At 32.5% G+C, this 17,604-nt stretch overlaps 1 protein-coding gene across 1 annotated transcript in view; it reads left to right on the forward strand.

Moving 5' to 3' along the window:
* The window catches only part of LOC113386583 (pituitary homeobox homolog Ptx1-like), a 47,228-nt gene extending 30,963 nt beyond the window's left edge, over positions 1-16,265 (forward strand). The window contains exons 6-8 of the mRNA XM_026624356.1: positions 14,888-15,149; positions 15,222-15,408; positions 15,637-16,265. Of these exons, the coding sequence (XP_026480141.1) occupies positions 14,888-15,149; positions 15,222-15,408; positions 15,637-15,904 (717 nt within the window). The 3' untranslated portion in view covers positions 15,905-16,265. The remainder of the gene's footprint in view (positions 1-14,887; positions 15,150-15,221; positions 15,409-15,636) is intronic.
* Positions 16,266-17,604: the final 1,339 nt, after the last annotated feature.

Consider the following 17,604-nt stretch of genomic DNA (forward strand, 5'->3'; position numbering starts at 1 on the left):
AAAATTATTAAAACCCTGTTTTGCAGAGCGTCAAATTTTTAATAAAAATGACCCGAATTGTCACCTTTAAATCATTTGTCGCTAAGTTATACCTAAAAAAATTTTTTAAATTTTCGAAATTTTTTTCATGCTAACTTTGATTGAATTACGCACTATCTAAAAGTTAATATTAAGAGCTTTCAGAGAATTGCTTTTCATCAATTTGGAACCATTTGAGCCCTTGGGAGCGAGGAAATTCGAAAATGTCCATATTAAGGACCACCCTAATATATACATATATGTGTATTAAAAAAGTCTAGTAATCGGGCATAACATCAATAAAAAACATGAATTTATTTTACTTTCATACGTTTTTTGGTTCTCTTTTTTTCAATACCTCCACTTTGGAAAAATATACTTAACACTGTCTTTTATTACTTATGTTTTTTGTATTTATAATTTAGTTTAGATCAGTTCAGTTGGGTCATATTGATTTTGTTAGCTTATTGCTCTTGACTGGTGTCTTTAAATAATATATTTTATTTTCTGTGAACTCATTTTCTAATATTTTCCAATTGTTTTGTATGGTATTCATAATTTTATGCAATTTAGATTCTTGATTTATTATAATTTATGATCGAGATGTGATATAAAAAGAATGATGAAGACATACAAACGTTTAGAAGTGAAACAGATTTAGCATAAAATACTTGAAGACGTCAAATTCATAGATATATAAAACATTTTGAAATTTGAAACTGTTGATGTAATTCGATCCGAAAAATTGTTGGCGCCAACGCGAAGTTACGGAAGAACGCACTTGATAAAATATTAGAATAGTCCAGATCCTTCCGGCAGTAAAATAAATAAATAATAAACTATATCTATAGGCGATGATTCATTAAAACCAAACAAATTGTAATAAATAATTACGATGAAACGATCAGGCTGATCTTTACCAAAACCTAATTAACAGGATGGACAATCAATAACTTTTGAAGTTTTAAAATCCATTTAATATTGTGAACGAAATTAAATTGTGGACAAAAAATTTTTACACTTTTCTCATAATTACCAAGAAGAGACTTGTCCAATCGGAGCAAAACGCGCGAAGGTAACTTAATACTAGGACTTATAGTAGTCTATTAACATAGTAAAATAGTAAGAGACTGAGCTTATCCCTTAAATCATAACCTGCAATACACATAGATCATTCCATTACCATTGCCATTACATAATTCCACCATCCCTTCATCCCCCGTAACGATCAATTGTTACCTTCATCCTCCTGCGGTTAGCAACGGCCGCGGCCGAGGCGACGACGATCTACGTAGTTGTTGCCTGCTGCAGCAATAGCAGTATCAAGCCGCCAGTATCCGATATAGCTACTACTACTAGTAGCTATATCGGCTGTAGCTATCTGCTGCTAGAGCTTACGGCAGCTTAGGGCCTCAACCGGGAGAGCTTTAAGCTCACGGCTCGGCTCGGCTCGGCTATCGGTGTCGTAGTACCTTGTACAGGTGGTGGATGCGGTGCACTTTTGACAGATTGTCAAAGGTTGTAATCAACTTTTATTAATAACAAAATGTGATATTAAAAAATATAGGATAGGAAGTTAAAAAATTTGAAACTTATGAAATGTAGACGTGGATACAGGACAACGTCTGCCGGGCCACCTAGTATATATGTATATGTATATATTTTGTGCAGAAACTTTTTTGTTAACTCAATTAGGAAGATCATAGTTATCCCATCGATATAATATATTTCTTTCCCCTGCCTTCAGGCAAGTTGCATGAACATCGCTATACGTATACATAATCAACTTAACCAATAAGAATCAAGATTTATTTATATGTATTTCTAACTTCACGTAGGGTAAGTTATTGTAATCGTCCGAAAATCTCAATTGAAAATTTTAGCATTTCTCAACGTTTTGAAGGTTTCTGAACATTTTGGCATACCTCAGAAAAAAAGGATGTGTGTGTGTGTTTTATGTGTCCGCATTTTTTTCGTTCATGTTTTCGGACGTACGGATCAACCGATTTGAATGGTTCAGAGAACATTCGATTCCTATCGATAGGGAGATGTGCTGATTAGTTTTTGGCAAAGGCAGGTCCAGCAGTTACAGAGATACGGAGCAAAGAGTGCAGAAAATACAAATCGAGTTTTTGAGAGAACGGAGCATCCGATTTGACTGATCTAAAAAATATTCAATTTGTAATGATTGATAGAAGAGGTGATTAGTTTTTGGCAAAGGCAGGCCCAGCCATTTCAAAGATACGGAGCTAAATGTACAAAAAATGGCAATTTTTGAGAGAACTGAGCGTCTGATTTGAACGATTCAAAAATTACTGCTTGTTTCAATAAAATAACCGCTATTGGAAAAAAATTGTTTCAATTTTCAAAAAAGAAATTTTTAAATTTTTTTTTGTATATCGAAAATAATTCAGATTTTTGATAAAATAATTAATAGTAATAGATACAAATAATTTCAACTTTGCAATTCAGTTTATATAATTCTTAAAAATATTAGACAATGTTACAATATTTATTTATAATAATCTATTTGAAAACATTCAATATTCCTCGAACATTTCGTTACGGTACGGCAAGTTCCAGCAATTTGCCTTAAGGCACGATGCCATACACCACTAGTTTAAAATTTGAAATGAGAATTTTGAAAATATTGATTTCTTTTTTAACATTTTTAGAAATTTTGAAAATATGGACCTGCCTTCACAAAAATTTAATCAATTCTTTATTTTATTCATGCAAGAGAAATATTTTTTAATCATTTAAATCAGCTTCGTCTCTCAAAAACTGAATCACAAATTTTGGCTATTTTTGCCCCCGAAACGGATGGACCTGCCTTTGCCAAAAACTAATCAGATTGTTTTCCTATCAATAGGAGTCGTTTGTTTTGTCAAAATGTTTGTTTCCGAATTCGTGACGAAAATTTGTATCCGAACATACATACATACGAGTACATACATATTGCGCACATTTGCGCGCACACACACACATACACTCATCAAGTTTTCTTAAGGCATGTTCCAAAATGTTCAGTAACCTTTGGAAAGAATAGCAGAAAAGCGAAAAAATTTCGTCCACGTTTTAGCTCTCAATTCTGAATCAGTTTTAAAAATCAAAAACTTTTCGTAAGATATTGGTTGGAAATAATACTGATTAGTTTTAGGTGAAAATCTAATGCGCCGTTTTCTTGAAATTAATTGTTGAACATTTTTTTTGTCGATTTTTATTACCATTTTTTGGCAATAGATATCATGGTCTTATAAAACATACTAAAATATTACGGCCCTTCGACTAATAGCTTAATGTTAAAAATTTATCAAAGTTTGAGAAAATATTATAGTCTAAATTTGTCAAACTTTGTAAATTTCATCTAAATATCTAAATTTCAATTTTGATTGATTAAGTCATTTCGGAAAGTTCATGCAACTTGCCTTAAGGCCAAATGCCACTTTCAACTAGTTTGTTATGTTATCTCTTGGACACCATAACACAGCTATATTATTCTCAAATTAAATTAACAAATAAAACTATCCATTAATATTTTGAGCACCTTTTTCCTCCAAACGATGCACTACTACTACTACTACTACTACTACTACTACTACTACCGGCGCCCATCGCTCCATTCCTCTCCTTAAATGGGTTTTGCGCTTGTTTGGAGACAGAAATTACAATCACTTTACTTACCTGTTGTGCACCGTCGTGCTCCAAAGCCCCCACAGAGCTGCAGAGGGCTTCGGTAAATCTCGCCAAATCCCGGCGACACCGAAAGCGAACTATAGCTCAACGCTGGCAACCCCATTTCGAAAGGAGATGGGGGAGTAGTGTGGAGGAGGGTGAGGAATGCCTTGAGTAGAATCGAGTTTGCATATTGGAAGAGGATTTTTCAATTATAAAAAAATTATATGTGTGTATAGGGTGACACAGAATTCAACGTCAAATGGGGTGATAGTTTTGATCGTAACTATCATAGAAAAAAATATTAAAAAACTAGCGGTTTATGGTATCGTGCCTTAAGGCAAATTGCTGGAAATTCCCATACCGAAAACTAAATTATTAATAAAACCTTAGGAGTAGGGTTGGAGTGTGGGGAATGCCTTGAGTAGAATGGAGTTTGCATATTAGAAAAGCGATAGCAGTGTGTTATGGAAAGGATTTTTCAATAATTAATTATAAATTTAATTTCATTATATTTTTTTAATAATTCTTTATCCTTTGATGTGATGTAGGCCTAATTTAGCTGGAACCATAACTAAAAGGTTGTTCATAGTCCCTTATCAGTTCCTTATCACCTTCCAAACGTACCTACATACATTTCTATCGTAACTTCTTATCAGTGACAAATTTTTTCGTCAGTTTGGATAAAAAAATGTCATCGAGTTATCTACTGAACAGGGACGAACTATGATATATAATAATCGAATTTTGTGTATCCTTTGTGGAAATTATTAAACTTGTTGGTAAATTATTAGGAGAATAGGATTCCCATTTTTTGCACATTTAGCTCTGTTTAACGGAAACGGCTAGGCCTGACTTTGTAGAAAACTAATCACCACTTTTCACCATCACTACGAATTGAAAGCTCTCTGAATCATTCAAATCGGATGCTCCGTTCTCTCAAAAACTTGATTGCCATTTTCTGCACTCTTTGCTCTGGGTCTCCGAAACGGCTGGATCTGTCTTTACCAACTTATCAGCACGTCTCCCCATCAGTAGCAGTTTTTACATGTCCAATCGAGACAAAAAATATTTTAATATTGTTTAAGATTCTATTGAAAAACGCCTGTTACTACTCACCTATTACTGGTACTAGCTGCCCTACTAGTTTTTACATGTATTTTAAAAGTAACTAAGTAAAATAATTACTTACTTAGTAGTTAAAACCTCTTAGAATAATTCTACTTAAATTATGATACGGACCTTCATTCAATCTTTGATTTTAAATAAGAGACATTATATAAACATGTAAAAAAAGTTGTTACAATGTTTAAAAAAATGTCCTTTAAGATAGTTCGTGCCGCCTTGATAAGAGACGATTTGTAGAACATTGTTGATAAGACGACGAGAAAAAAATTACAACACTTCAACGTTAATAATAATTTAATTGAAACGGCAAATAATTGTTATTGAATTTAAAATTGTAATTATTATTTATAATGAAGATATGTAAATTTAATATTAAAATATTAAAAAATTCGTAGGAAGTAAAGTATTTTTTAGTAGTAAATCTAGTCTCGGATAAGACCATTTTTATCAGACTATAAGTCAATATTATTTCTGATAAAAAAACGGTTCTCTCAACTTATAAAACTCGTGTTTTACAAGTTTACCGACATCTTGTAATTTTAACTCTAAGATAAGTACTTGTGAACTCTATTCTGATTAAATATTTACTTCTGTTTATATAAAACAAGACAACACTGTTATACTTTTCCAAAACAGAAACACGTTACACTTTTTAATGAATGATTATTTTATAATATCACTGTTTTTTTTTCTAAGTTTAAATCCTTTTTTCTTGGTGGCCAGTGGATTTGCCGAAATCCACGAAACGACTCCTCGAGGTCGTTCAGAATTGATCCTTAAGGATTTGTTCGCCTGAAAAACGAACCCGAGAAGGAAATAGGACGAACATTGACTTAAAATTCAGTTTAACTCACAATTAGAGTTAAAGGTGAACGAAAAGGAGAGGATCGGGATGTTGGAGGGATTTGGGGGAATGTGCAAATTATGAGTTATACTTCGAATAATTTTACCAATAAAATATATAGAAGATATTAATCCCGATTCAACGCGATCTATGTGATGTCAAAATACATATAACAGATGAAACACAAAGATAAAAAAAATAAAAAAATAATAATAAAAAAATGAAATTAATTATGCGACAAAAACAATGTGTTGACTTTTGTTAAGTTAATGTTAAGATCATAAATGAATCACAAAGGCAGGACATCAAATAGAATATTAAAAAGTATAGGATGGGACATTAAAAAATTCGGAGCTTTTGAATTGTAGACGTGAGTGCAGGACAACGTTTGTCGGGTCATATAGTATATATATATATATATATATATATATATATATATATAAGAATGTATATATTCCAGTTACCCCAACGTATTCATTGGCTGTTATTATTACAAAGGGTGCCTAAAATAGCTATAGGGAAAGCAAGAGGGTTGAACCTGCACAATAATACGATTTAAATATTCTTTCTTGTAAGACACACTTGCTTGGGCACAAAAAAGTGTAGTCACAAATAATAGAGATGAATAAACAAAACAGTTCTACTAAATTTCACTGTAAAAACTGCCCAAAGATAATATGGAGGACCCTTAGAACTATCACAACTTTATATGAACAGTTTAGTAGAATCACTTATTGAAGTGATTCTCTAACTATCAATATAATATTTATCAGATTAATTTATATGTGTGTTTGAAAGTGTGTGTGCATGTGTGTGAGTTAATGACATAAGCAAAATAGCACATAGAATTGTCATGTATTCTGATTACCATTGAAAATAAATTTAAAAAAAAACACTGGACTGAACCCTTATTAGAATAAATTCTCTTTTGTGCACGATGTCATTGAAAGAAATTAGAAGGACTGAAAAGATGAGTACGAAGAAGGATGCATCCACCTTAAAAGCAACTATAAAGTATAAGCTGGAAAAGTAAAAAGTGTTATTTAAACGAGCAAGCCAAAAACGAGTAATTTCTATGCTATGTACTCATACAACTTCAGCTTTCAAATATATCTCAATAATAAGAATGTTTATGCTAATGAAGTCCTTTAGCAAATTATCATGTCCACCTGGTTGCTTCCACAAAATTTACAACCATCAATCCATTACCGCAATATATGTAACGAACAACGTCGTCATCAAATACAATTCGCGAACATCCCAAATATTTGTATTATACCTAGGTATACATTTACATTTGCGTGTATAAACTATTTGAAATTAATCAATATTTCTGGTCGATTTATTACGTTGGCAAGTGACAGTGAGGCTTTTGTTGATCGTTGTCGCTAATCCTGGCAGGATTTGCACAACGAGCGCGGGAATAGTGTGCCCGACGAACGAAAACTCATCCGTCATACGTTGTTCGGCATCAAAACTAAACTATTTGGGAATTGGGCTTCTGCTGCCGAGTGCGGTCGCCGGGCGGGACGGCGACGGCAACGGCAGCGGGAAAGTGCCGCCGGATTATCGATTCGGTGTTTGCGATGCTGATGGCCGCGACCGCACTGCAATTTCATTTAACTTAGGCGACCGGTAATTTATGCACCAGGAAATAAACGGATGCTCATATATACATTTGTATATGAATGGAATATGATTTTTTGGCGTTGAGGCCAATTTAGACTTGGGACTTGTGGTGTATGGCATCGTGACTTAAGGAAAATTTCTGAAACTTTTCGTACCGGAATTTCAAATTTAATTAGTTGAAAGTGGCATTTTGCCTTAAGGCAAGTTCCATGAACTTCCCGAAATGTCTAATAATTAACTTAATCAACTTAAATTAAGATTTTGATATTTACATGAAGTTTTCAACTGCACGATTAAGTATATCATATAACTACGTAGTCCCTGACATTATTTAATGATTTAAATTAATAGTAACATAATTTATACGACTAGAGAAGTTTTCCGCTGATTCCAAAAAATGACTTTTAAATTTGTGATATTCAAATATTGACTCACAAAAGCGACTTTCGACAAAAATTTTCTTTTTAAATCTTCTTGTTAAAAACTCTTTTTTTTCAAACTTGGATTATTTTTTAAAATTAAACTACTTGCCGTAAAGCCGTAAAATTTTAGTATGTTCTGTAGGACTATGATGTCTATCAACATAATTTTTTTTTCAACTGTTAATTACGAAGAAACGGCTCGGCCGATCTTTGTCCAAAACTAATTAGCATGATTCTCAAATAATATCTTTCGAATAGTTTTTGAATTTCCAAAATCGAGGCAGAATTTTTGGCTAAAACGTGGACGATTTTTTTTTCTTTTCACTTAATTACTAAGAAACGGCTTTGCCGATCGTCGTGTAAAACTGAGAAACGATTGTTCTCATTGAGATACATCGAAGGGCTTTTAAGTTTTTGAAAGCGGTTCAGGCATTTTTGAGAAAACGTCGATGAAAGGTCTACTTTTGACAAACGCCAAAAAATGTCATTGAATTTTGCAAATTTTTAATGCAATTTAAAATAAAACGACTTGTCGTAGGACCGTAATATTTTAGTATGACCTAGAGACCGTGATATCTGTAGCAAAAAAAAAATTATAAAAATTGTCGAATTTTTTTTCCAAAGTTAATTATAAAACTTGTGCTAACGAATCTTACGTGAATTATAAACTTGTGCTAACCAAAAACTAATCAGGTCGATTCGCGGAAGAATTTTTTTTACTTTACTGCTATTTACGATAGCCCTCATCGAGTTACATCGAATAGATTTTAAATTTTTGAAATCGGTCCAGCCGTTTTTGAGAAAACGTTGTTTCAAAGTAAAAAATCTGTTCACATATACTCGCACATACATAGTTTTTCCAATATCGGTCTCATTTGATTCAGAATGTCTTGAAACGTCGAGAAAAAATAAAATTAGCAAATCGGATTTTTTGATAAAAACAAACTTCTCCTTCGGGAAGTTAAAAAAAACTTGGACATGCTTTTGTCAAAAACTAATCAACACGTTTTCGCATCAATAGGAATCGAATGTTTTTTGAATCATTCAAATAGCCAGTCTATTTATAGTCCGATAATAATAATATGCCGAAATCGTGGACGAAGAGTTGTACCCGCACATACATTCACACACATACATTTATTTTTTCTAAGGTATGTCAAAATGTTAAAATGTTCAATTACCATCGAAACGTATAGAAAGATACAAATTTTTAGCACCTTGTTTCATTTGATGTTATAGTTAAGATTTTGTTCATTTTTGGTTTCTGCTATTATAGTTTATAATATTACATTTGTTTTTTTAGACATGAATCTTATTATAAAAAAATGGCAAAAAACTTTTTTAAGTGTCATTATTTTCTTATAAATTTTTGAAGGAGAAGTATGTTTTTCCATTAATGGCTTATAAAGACTGCTGTTGATTAGTATGTTCTTACGGCAAAATACCATTTACACCTAGTTTACTGATGTTTTGCCCAAAGGCAGGTCCTTGGTATAAAAGCATCAAATTTTGTTTACCCCTCTTCTTCTTTGCTCAATAAGAAAATAATTGATGGTTTTAGATTCATCAAACCAAAATTGCAATATCTTTGACGGCGGGCGGTCCGTACGTCTGTCTGTTTAGACTTTATTATTCCATTTATATATATATATATATATATATATATATATATATATATAAGATTTATCCAAGGGAGAATTTTAATATCATCAAATAATGGTGACATGGTGTCTCTCAATGACGTGGTGTAACAATGTAACAACGCATATGTTGGGGTGTGCAAAACGGTCCATGAATAAAATTACACTTAGCCATTGTATTCATATTAACTTTGAGGTTTGTGAAAACGTTATTAAATCTCTCCTACAAGATTAAATAATAACTATTCAGATTAAACTAGAAACTTTATTAGTTTAGTAGAGGAAAAACATATAGGCCGGTGTAGTGTAATTTAAATTTATATTTTCTACCATTGATCGATTTCTATAGTTAATCAGTTAATTAGTGCTGCAAGTGGTTAAAGAGAAAATTAAATTCCAATATCATATTTTATGCCGTTTGAATTTTGCTTTGATGATATGTGATCGTGGTTCATTAAATATTAATTATTGCCAGATGAAAAGCTAATTGGGAGTACCAATTTAGATATTGGCAATGTATATATGTATATATATATAATATAATGTGTGTCTATTTACACGTGACTTTAATTTTCGCAATATTTTTTATCTCTAATCTATATCCCCCGATTAGCACCGTGACAAAAAAGGGTGTCACAATATTCCCTGTTTTTAAAATCCAAAATAAATTAAGGCAATCCATCAAATCTAAGCTAATATGAGTTCGACTCGTGCTCGTTGGTCGTCAAATCATATCAAATCACACACCATCGATGAAAATTTCATTAGTTTCTTCTTTACGGGACTTAATTTGGTGGGATCAGGTGCCAAATGATGACGGATTGTGATTGGAAAAGATTTTTTGTGGCGTATGACATTATGATAAGAGGATAATTTATAGGATTTTATTTGATGAAAAATAATAATCGATTTTGTTTTAAAATTGTACACCTAGTTATACCATACATGGACCTGACTTCGGGCAGACTTCTATTAATTAGGTACAATTTTTAGATTGTTACTCTGAAATTGAACTTTTTTTCCAAGTATCAAAAGAGTAGTGTGTGATTAAAATCTTTACCGGTGTTACCCTTGTTAGATTTGTTCAGTAATTGATTTCATACGAATTATTTGTGAAGCAATTTAGGAGGCAAGTGCGTGTAATTGGAGCAGGAGCGTTTATTGGTTTCCCATGAAATTGGACAAACTGTGGGAGCAAATATTGATCCAAGGTCTATACACACACACACATATGTATATATATATATATATATATATATATATTTTTCAATAGTCTTGAATTTGATGTTGATATATATGTTTAATTTGAGTTTAATATTCGGGCGTAACATCAATAAAAATAATATTTTTATTGATGTTACGCCCGAATATTAAACTCAAATTAAACATATATATATATATATATATATATATATATATATATATATAAACTTAAATTTTTTTGTTCGACATTGAAACATATTCTGGAAATTTTTGATTTGCATCCAAATAGTCAAGTATGCATTGATATTTCTTTTTGTTTTATCTTCTACGTAAATCTTCTTGTAAGATTTTTCAATTTTGTAAAACATTTTTTTCCAGTTTGTTTAACGTGCTGAATGATGACAGACATACAGTGCCGAAACGTACATAATAAATAGTGAAATATACATATCAATCAATAAAAAAACTTACATTTTTCTAATTTAATTAAAATAAAATAAAAAATATGACTAATTAAAGATATAATGATAAAAATTCATATATATTTTCAAGCACTGAAATTTGGCAATACAAATTTTTATTACTTTGTAATGTGTCGAAACATAATTCAAAAACTAACTACATATTTGTATTTCAAAGTTAAAATAAAGTATAATCTTCAGCAAAACGTCTTTTGATTAACTTTTCTTCAAAATACGAAGATATATAGTTTTGTTAAATAAGTCTATTCTGTATTTTTCATCAGTTGAAATAATCGACTTAACAAAATCTCAGACAGACTTTATATAAAAAATAAAAAACGTGACTAGATAATTATGAATATTAATATTTAGCAATCATGCTCTTCAATTCACATAACTTTCTTTCACATAAGTTATCTTTTTTGTCCGTATTTTACCCAATAATTTTTATCTCCCACAATGAAAAACGAATTAATATCATATTCAATTCCTCCACGTTGTAAAAAATAGGAAAAAAAATATCATTTAAAAAACCCAGTCGTTCAGTTTTCTCGTTTTTTTATTAACAGAAATTAAACGGGCTGTCAATTAATCGATAATTGATATTGAATTCGATTGCCAACGGATTTTGAATGGTTTGAATTGGATAAAAAACTAACTCGATTCGAATGAAAAAGGATAAAGGATGAAGGATTTCGCCGATTTGGATGTTTGAAGAGGAATTAAATTTTTTTGGAACAAAGTGATTATATGACTGAAATAAAAAAACTGATAAAGATTTTATATACGAGGAAAAAAATGCAAAACTAGTTTGAATTCGACTTATATTTTCTTTTTGAAGACCCATATGTTTACATCAGAAATCGGTTTCCGATGGTTTCCGATGGTTTCCGATGATTTTCGTGACGCGTGCGTGACGGAAGTCCGACACGTGACTTCCGTTTCGTCACCGATCTTATTACACGCACATTACACGCATTTCAACACGCCCCCAAAGTAATCTAATTTATTTCTTACATTTGCAAAACTAATATAGTTGTAAATACATCACATAAGTGCGGAATCTAGTTTGGGAAGAACAGATTTCAAAATTTCAAAAAAAATCTCAATTTCCAAAAATATACTAAAATTATTTTTTTATATATTGAAAATGATTCGGATTTTAATTTTAAGTCTAGCTTAAATTTTAAAGCTCAGTTATATGCTTGAAATAAATAATTTATTTTTGCAATTCAGTTTATATATTTAGAAATATGAGATAAGGTCTTTCATTCTAACTCCGCTTGATCAAGTTATTAGAGTTTTTCGTATAAACATTTAAAAACGTTGCCGTACAATGTATAAGCTTTTATGTTTTCTCTATAAAATATGAATAATGAAAGTTACTGTATTTATAGTGAAAACATTTAATATTCCTCGAATATTTATTTATGGTTCGGAAAGTTCATACCCAATTCCAAAGGTGCAAAATAAATACATATTTCAAACACCATATTTGTATTTATATTTAATTTTTTAATTAGAACAAGCAAGATTGATTTGTGCGAAGTTGCTTAAAAATTATTTAAAGACAAATTCATTATACTAAACTAAAATAGAGAAACAATCACAAATGAACTAAATATCTCAAGATTAATCCCGCGCCCCTAGTCCTTTTATTTATATCGTAAAATAAAGAAGAGATTAAATAAACCAAACTAATATAGATATAGAACGAAGTAAAGCGAAGCGAAACGAAACGATGTGAAGTGAGCTGTAGTAGAGCAAAGTGAAGTGAAGTGAGCGTATAGAGAATGGTAATAGGCAGAGAGCTGGGGTTATATTTTCCATCATATCGTTTTTCATTTCATGAGTGTTTGTGTTCGTTCTATCACATCCAGAGTTTTGTTTGCATCACATTTGTTTGTTTCTACTTTCTCAACTTAACCACACTAAAATTTCAAACGTTCTCATTAATTATGTTTCAATCAGAAAATACATAGACAAGATCAGTATAAATAGAACGACGTTAACATTTTTTCGATATCTCTCATATTTCCGACAAAAAGTGAGTTTGAAAAAAGGGGCCACTTTCACATGTCTTCACTGATATCTCGGCCAAATGATGAGCTACGTATTTGAAATTTGATATTTTGAATTTTCTCGAAAATACCTATAAAATGGCATCAAAATTATTTAAATACCAGGGTGGGGCCAACTCTGTATAGAAACACGCCCATACTCTTTCGTTAAAAGTTTTTCTTCTACAAAGGTCGCACCAGCTCTCCCTCTATTAGTAACTTAGCCAACGATCCGTGAAATGGCGTGATGTACGCGTGCACACGTCCGACGTGGCGTTTTCATTTACTACGTAGTACGTAGTACATTCTACGCGGGACGATAACGGGACTACAACGGGACGATGTTGCCTGATGAGAAATTTGCTCGGCAAGTAAGAGATGATAATAAAAGATTGGTATACACAAAACGGGATACAAAAACTGGTAAAAATTGACCGAAATAAAATATGACTTTGACCAAAATGCCACTTACACCTAGTTTTAAATTTATTCTTTTAATTCCCACATTGTCCTCTATCAAATCGTATCAAATGCAAATTGAAATCAAATAAAACGAAATGACCGCCGAGGGAGGAAATTTCGGTGAGAGATTCGACACGTTATAGGGGGGTCGAAGGGATACAAGTTAACACGAATAAAACTACCCCTACTAGATTCACAAAGTTTGCTTTAGTCATTTCACGGTTAATACAAATCGAAAGTAAAAATATTGGGGGTGCATTTTAGAAAGGAAGCCAAATAGTAAAACGAAACAATTATCTTATTTGGCTATTGTAAGATGAAATTATTTACTTTCCGTAGGGAAAGTATAGTAATATAATATAGAAAATGAGGTATAGTAAACATCTAAAAATAAAAAATGGAAACTTTTGCATATTTTCATGTTTTGAAGGTTTCTGAACACTTTGGTGCATCTTAGAAAAAAATGGATGTATGTGCGTGTGTGTGTGCGGATACAAACTTTTGTCGACGATTTCGGGAACACGGATCAACCGATTTGAAGATTCGATTCGTATTGATGGGGAGACGCACTGATTAGTTTTTGGCCAAGGCAGGTTCAGCCGTTTCAGGGATACGGGAATAAAAGCGCAAAAAATGAATATTAAACCTTTTAGAGAACGGATCATCCGATTACAATGATTCGAAAAACATTTTACTTGTATTGACAAAATGAATAATCCAACGGTTTAGGAGATTCAATAAAAAAAGTAAAAGAGTGCGATATGACGGTTTTACACTTTTTGCTCCGAAGCGAAAAAACTAATCAGCACATCCTCCCTATCAATAGAAAGGAATCATTCAAATCGGTTTTCATTTAATTTCATTCATTTAAAAATTTCAAATTACGGTTTAAAATAGTATTATAAAACTTGAATTCAGATCATGAATGTGTCTGTGCATTGGTGTATAAATTACCTCCTAACTTTTCTGAAATATGTGGGACTACGAACCGGCTCGTCTACGCGTAGTCAGTCGGTTAACGATCCGTTAAGCGTGCAGCGTAGCGTTTAATTGCGAAATGAAGATTAACGAGCGCCTCTAGCGGCCGGGGACTCGTTCTGTCTTCATCATCATGTACACACCCACACAGGTGTGAGAAGAAGCAATTTGGAACAATAATAATTTTATACCCAAAGATAAAAAATAGGTAGTTCACTTGAAGGATATTTGTAAATAATTTACTCCAACGTTGCTAGAGGCGCTTGTAGTCGCAGTTTTTTGTAATCTGAATTTACAGTTTTCACAATTGTCTAATCCAATAGCTTTATTTCTCATAATTTAATTTCAAATCCATTATCCCTTTCAGGTGTGGTTCAAGAACCGTCGAGCGAAATGGCGTAAGCGCGAACGCAACGCCATGAACGCTGCAGCGGCCGCCGCCGCGGACTTCAAATCGGGCTTTGGTGTTGCCAACGCACAATTCAACGGTCTGATGACAGCTGCTCAATTTGCAGACACCGAAGCACTGTATTCACCTTATGCCAGCTACGCTGGCGTCAACAATTGGGCAGCAAAAGTCCCACCGAGCCCTTTGGGGGCGAAAAGTTTTCCATGGAATCATCATTTAGGTAGATAATAGACTCTTTTTTTCTGACCAGAATTGTAATTTGTTGTTTAAAATGCAATGTTTTTGTCTTCAGGTAGTGTAGTTCCTACGAATCACCATCATCATCACCAATCGGCGGTGAATTGTTTTAATCCTGTCTCGTCGTCTATAAGTCCAGCAGGTGCTGGTGGTGTTATGGGAGTCACTGGTGGTGTTACTGGTGGTGTTGGTAATTCAGCACCGTGTCCCTATACGACGCCTACTAACCCATACGTGTACAGGTAATTTTTTAAAATTTATTTTGTTCATTTTTTAATTTTTTAAGTAACAATTTTAGTTTCTATAACGTAACAATTTTATTTTCTTCTCATCTCTAGGCAGTTCAACTGACGGTTGAAATAAGCATTTGAATGAATGAGAACATTTTGAGCTGAACTGTCTATCGGTGAGTAATTATTTGTTTTATCGTTTTCTTCATCCATTACATAACCATATTTTTTTCTTTTAAGATCCGAGCCTTCGTGCGTAGCAATGTCTTCCAGCATAGCAAGTCTCCGCCTCAAAGCCAAACAGCACAGCTCATCATTTGTAACATCAACAGGAAATTCATCATACAGCCCTGTTGCCAGCCCCATACAATCACGATCCAGTCCTGGAAGCTCTAGTTTGGGGTCAGCTTTAGGGGCTACTTTAGGATCTGCACTCACTTCCACTTTAGGGACCACTGGATTAGGCAGCAGTCTGAGTGCTTGTCAATACGCTGATAGGGTTGTCTGAGGACACGCCAATAACTTGGATTTTTTTTACCCTACACAAGGATTTGGGATGCAAGCAGATGAATCGGAAATCAGATTGTCTTCCAATTTTGGTGTTGGGATTCCATCCAACGATCTGCACATGAATTTAGGACTTAGATTGCGCAGTGATTTGGGGATGCAAAGTCCCCATACAGAAATTACTAGTCTTGGACAAGACTTGAATGCAACAAAAGTCGGAAGTTTTACTTTAGCAGACGAATTGGGATTATCTGCAATTACCATGCAAACGAATCCTCCTGAAAGTGATTCCAGGGTTGTTCAAAGTGATAGGGATGATTCGAGTGATGATTTGGGAGATTATGAAGAAGAACAATTGTTGAGTGATCAAGATGAGCAGTGAATTTAATCAAAAGTGATCCAAATTATAGTGAAGTTTCAAAAACTCTGTTTTTGGTGGATAATTCAAGATTTAAATTGATCCAGAATTATTGTGTGGCATTTTAATTTCATCCAGATGGAAACTTGAAATTTTTCTAGGGTTTTATATGTGTTGACCAATTAATGAGATCATTGAATGTTCCATGATAATCCAATTCAGATTTCGGCAATATTGGACTAGAAATATCAAATTTGACCAGATAATCCACACAATGAATTTATTGATGAGATTCAAATTGTAGTGAAGTTTTAAAAATTGTTGGTTATTTATGGATGAGCTGTGTAATCAGATTAAAATCTAAATTGTGTCTGAATTTGCAGAAGATCTTGAGGAATTTTAGATCCTGGCATAAATAGAAATCTTTCTTTGAGTAATTTCTACATTGATCAATGCATCAGAAGGATGTTCGAAGTTCTAAGTTAATCAAATTTGTTTCCAATGATTACAATTAATAATGATGCAAAAAACTGTGGCATTATCGTACATAATATTGTGGTAAAAATAGAAATATTTGCGATTGATGGATAAGATCATTAGATACTGGTAATTCCATGTTGGCAAAATTTAGCTGACTGTGTCTGAACTAAATTGTGTCTGAATTTGCAGAAGATCTTGAAGAATTTTACATCCTGGCAAAAACAGAAATCTTTCTTTGAGTAATTTCTATATTGATCAATGCATCAGAAAGATGTTCGACGTTCTAAGTTTATTAAATTGCTTCCAATAACTACAATTGATGATGATATAAAGAAATCTGTGACAATATCGTACAGAATATTGTAGTAAAAATAGAAATTTTGGCGATTAGTGGATAAGATCATTAGATCCTGGAAATTCCATTTTTGCAAAATCAAGATATGACTGTATTCAATATCTGCAATTCTTGCCAGTCAAAATTTTAGATCAAGAAAATCTAAATTCATAACAGGGAAATCCAATAATTCAGCAGTTGGACCAAAAAATCTAAGAGGTTTCCATGGTATCAAAATTTCTATTGAAGAGATCAGTTTGAAAATCAGAAAACTGGTAGTTGGACCATGTCTAAGATGGGCATTTTTCATGATCTTGAGTCTCTGTGTTATAGAACTTATGCTGGTTTTTCGATTTGGTCAACTAATTTTCTCGAATAACAAATGAGGAGATCAATTTGGATTGTTCAAAAACTGATAGGACGACCATATCTAAGATGGATAATTTTTAAAAAATTGATTCACTGTTAACGGAACTTGTCATCTGATTTGATTAGAACTGCAAAAAGTCCATATGACAATCATTGCTAA

This window comes from Ctenocephalides felis, unplaced genomic scaffold (assembly GCF_003426905.1).
Source record: "Ctenocephalides felis isolate EL2017-DRISC unplaced genomic scaffold, ASM342690v1 CF-g0.4_SCAFFOLD_03571, whole genome shotgun sequence".
Classification (NCBI taxonomy): domain Eukaryota; kingdom Metazoa; phylum Arthropoda; class Insecta; order Siphonaptera; family Pulicidae; genus Ctenocephalides; species Ctenocephalides felis.